General features: G+C 46.9%; 1 protein-coding gene and 1 pseudogene across 2 annotated transcripts in view; both read left to right on the top strand.

The window, feature by feature from the left end:
* LOC308097960 (parvalbumin beta-like) overlaps window positions 1-3,940 on the top strand; it is a 212,342-nt pseudogene that overhangs the window by 143,017 nt on the left and 65,385 nt on the right. The window lies entirely within an intron of this gene.
* Window positions 1-3,940, top strand: part of ppp1r9ba (protein phosphatase 1, regulatory subunit 9Ba) — a gene marked incomplete at its 3' end in the record, with an annotated part of 62,084 nt that overhangs the window by 21,864 nt on the left and 36,280 nt on the right. Inside the window, 2 exon segments of the mRNA XM_080448087.1 lie at window positions 258-615; window positions 3,214-3,461. Coding sequence (XP_080304213.1) covers window positions 258-615; window positions 3,214-3,461 — 606 coding nt within the window.

The raw sequence follows: 3,940 nt of genomic DNA on the forward strand, positions 1-3,940 counted from the left end.
GTTTATTAAAGAGCTGGAGAGACATGGAGACTCCTGTTACTGAACAAACACTCTATAGTAATGATTACTATCACAATATAGAGATATTTGACACTTATTTTAACAAAATAATATCACTTACACCCTCTTTAAAAGAAAAACAATGTCTCTATGTGTCTGTCTGTCTGTCTGACTCTCTGTGTCTCCCTCTCTCTCTCTCTCTCTCTCTCTCTTTCTCTCTCTCTCTCTCTCTCTCTCTCTCTCTCTCTCTCTCTCAGGTGAGGGCGGGGCCTCCAGGTAAAGGAGAGGAAGGGGGCGTGTCGCAGGGTTCCGAGAGGGAGGAGCTTCCTGCATCACAGAGGAGCAGAGTGGACCCGCCCACAGCTCAACCCACCAATCAGAGCCCGCCGGCCGGCCGGGAGGCGGAGCCTCGACCCGGCAGCGGTGAGGGGGCGGAGCCTGCGGCGTCCCGCCTGGTGCAGGCCGACGTCCACGCCCCCCTGGAGAACCACGCCCCCCTGGAGAACCACGCCCCCCTGGAGAACCACGCCCCCCTGGAGAACGGAGAGAGAGAAACTCCTCCCACCACCGCCCAGGAGGCGGAGCCAGAGAGGAAGGGAGAGGAGGAGGAGGAAGGTAGGGATGATCGTAATCAGTGGCGGCCTTTCCTATGTTTCACCCGTTTCAATTGAAACGGGCCCCCAACCTCAGGGGGCCCCCCCAAAAAATAAGCCTCTAGCTGGCCGACGTCCAAGAATTTCATGCAAGAAGAGGATGTAGATCTGATTGAATCAGGGCTCAGCTCAAGTGAATCATGTGAGTGAGTTGTTTTAGCTGTCTGTCCATGGTGGAAGTGCAGATAGGCTAATTAATTTAGTTCGAAAATGCATCATTATGGATTGTGGAAGCAAACCAACTTCAGTCCAGTCCAGTTCAGTTTTTTTGCGGGGGGGGGGGGGGGGGTGCATATGAGGCCCCCATATGAGCTCTTGCAACGGGCCCCCAGATCATTAAGGCCGCCCCTGATCGTAATTATCGTACAAACCGTACCCTGGGCCAGTTCCAACCCGCTCCCTTACTGACTCACTGACTGAGGCCCCGTTTAGACCACAACGCTCTCTAGAGAAAACGGCAAAATAAAACATCAGGGGGGGGGCAGGTGATAAGAAGCGGCCTGCCAGCTCTCATGCATTGAAGGAGGCATGAGCTCGGCTCTGGGCTCTCCCTAGGCTGGCAGAGGGAGTGTAGCGCCCAGGATTACTTAGACAATTGGCACTGGGTGAAAAAAAAATGGGGATGCAAAATCGTGGGATAAAAATGTTGGTAAAAAATAAATAAATATATATATGTATCAGATGTGCCGTCCGTTTAGACGACGACAGCGTTTTCGGGGGTTGAAACCGCAACAAAGTGAAAACTCGATTTCAGAGGCAATTATGAGGGCTGTGGGTGAGCGGGTCAGCCGCTCTCACACGCAAAAAAAAAAAAATATCACATGCTCTTGTTTTGTCTTTATTCCTAATAAGAATAAGAATAAAACTGTTTGAATACACTTGGGGTGTATACTTGAAGATTATTTTCTAACCTTCATGATTTTACAGAATTATAGGTACGACCCGCGGGGCTCAAGGTCCGGGTTGAGCCATAGATTTATATATGGGTTCGCGGGGCGGGTTGAGGCGGGTTGGGTTCCGTGGCGGGGAGGGGCGGGTCATGAGAAAACCCGACCCGCACATCACTACCTTCCAGAGTGGAAATCTTTGAAAACGCTGCGCCTCCCATCTCCGTGTAAACATGCGATACGGGGGAAACGACAAAAAGTCATGGTTCACGTCGGCTCTGGTGCAGAGCCGTAGAACCACTGTTGCCAGATTTTGTGAGAGAAATAAGCAAATAAGTAGCGACTAGGCTACCTGAGCATTTTTTTAAAACCTATAGTATACAGTACATTGTCTAATTGAAAATAGGCGATCTACAAGCGTGTCGCATTCGCGACGTGCTTGTAGATCGCCTATTTTCAAAAAAATATTGAGAAGAAAAAGTGAAATAATATTTGGATTATTATATATTATTTTTTAATTCAGATGGGGGACTGTGGAGAAATACAATAATTTAGGAGAGTTAGGAGAGGAGTGGAGGATCTTAACTTATCTTATGGGAGAGGAGGAGTTAGGAGAGGAGTGGAGGATCTTAACTTATCTTATGGGAGAGGAGGAGTTAGGAGAGGAGTGGAGGATCTTAACTTATCTTATAGGAGAGGAGGAGTTAGGAGAGGAGTGGAGGATCTTAAGTTATCTTATGGGAGAGGAGGAGTTAGGAGAGGAGTGGAGGATCTTAAGTTATCTTATAGGAGAGGAGGAGTTAGGAGAGGAGTGGAGGATCTTAACTTATCTTATAGGAGAGGAGGAGTTAGGAGAGGAGTGGAGGATCTTAACTTATCTTATAGGAGAGGAGGAGTTAGGAGAGGAGTGGAGGATCTTAAGTTATCTTATAGGAGAGGAGGAGTTAGGAGAGGAGTGGAGGATCTTAAGTTATCTTATAGGAGAGGAGGAGTTAGGAGAGGAGTGGAGGATCTTAACTTATCTTATAGGAGAGGAGGAGTTAGGAGAGGAGTGGAGGATCTTAAGTTATCTTATAGGAGAGGAGGAGTTAGGAGAGGAGTGGAGGATCTTAACTTATCTTATAGGAGAGGAGGAGTTAGGAGAGGAGTGGAGGATCTTAAGTTATCTTATAGGAGAGGAGGAGTTAGGAGAGGAGTGGAGGATCTTAAGTTATGTTGTGTTCAAAATGTTACTTGAGTAAAAGTACAAAAGTATTGGCATCAAAATGTGCTTAAAGTACCAAAAGTAAAAGTACTAAAATGTTTGAAAATAGCAGATCTACAAGCTCACAACGCGTCGCAATGCGACGTGTTGTGAGCTTGTAGATCTGCTATTTTCAAATAGCCTATGTATAAAATAAGTGGTTAATGTATGTCTTATGATATAATCATTTATATCTACAAAGTAACTAGTATCTAAAGTTTTCAAATAATTGTAGTGGATTAAACGTATAATACTTGCCTCTGAGATGTAGTGGAGTAGAAGTAAAAGTACTGAAAATGGGAAATACTCCAGTAAAGTAAAAAATTCCTCAAAAGTGTACTTAAGTACAGTACTTGAGTAAATGTACTTAGTTACTTTACACCGCTGCTTAGGAGAGGAGTGGAGGATCTGACCTTATCTTATCTCCTAGGAGAGGAGGAGTTAGGAGAGGAGTGGAGGAGGGAGGAGGTGTCAGAAGGAGACATGGTGGACATCAGCGCCTACAGCGACTCAGCAGGAAGCCAGCTGGACGAGGAGGAGGACGAGGAGGAGGACGACGACGAAGACGAGCGGCCGTACCAACCAATCAGCAGCTGCCACGAGATCGACGGGCTGCCCGAGGAGGAGGAGTCTCCGCCGGCCAATAGGAAGATCCAATTCAGCACGGGACCCATCAAGGTGTGTGTGTGTGTGTGTGTGTGTGTGTGTGTGTGTGTGTGTGTGTGTGTGTGTGTGTGTGTGTGTGTGTGTGTGTGTGTGTGTGTGTGTGTGTGTGTGTGTGTGTGTGTGTGTGTGTGTGTGTGTGTGTGTGTGTGTGTGTGTGTGTGTGTGAGATATCCTTCCATGCTTTATTAGCGTACTGTTTGGTCCTGTGACGTCGCTGCTAACTACATTTTTATTCTATATTTGTAAAAAACATTGTCTCATCTACACACGAGAGCAACACTTTATTTACAAACCTTTCCGCTGACGATCCATATCAGGAGAGACTTACTTAGCTCACAGCCTGGCATCGCCATGTGAAGCGTCGACAGCTTGTAGATCTGCCCTTTTTGATAAGTGACACCATCGTACTGCGCACTATAATGCTTTAGTCTTCATGTTGCATGTTGCACACGGCCCTTCAACGCACGCCTTTTATGGTGTTAAACGGGGGC

The sequence above is a fragment of the Gymnoscopelus braueri genome (genome assembly GCF_963280865.1).
Source record: "Gymnoscopelus braueri genome assembly, chromosome: 13".
NCBI lineage: Eukaryota > Metazoa > Chordata > Actinopteri > Myctophiformes > Myctophidae > Gymnoscopelus > Gymnoscopelus braueri.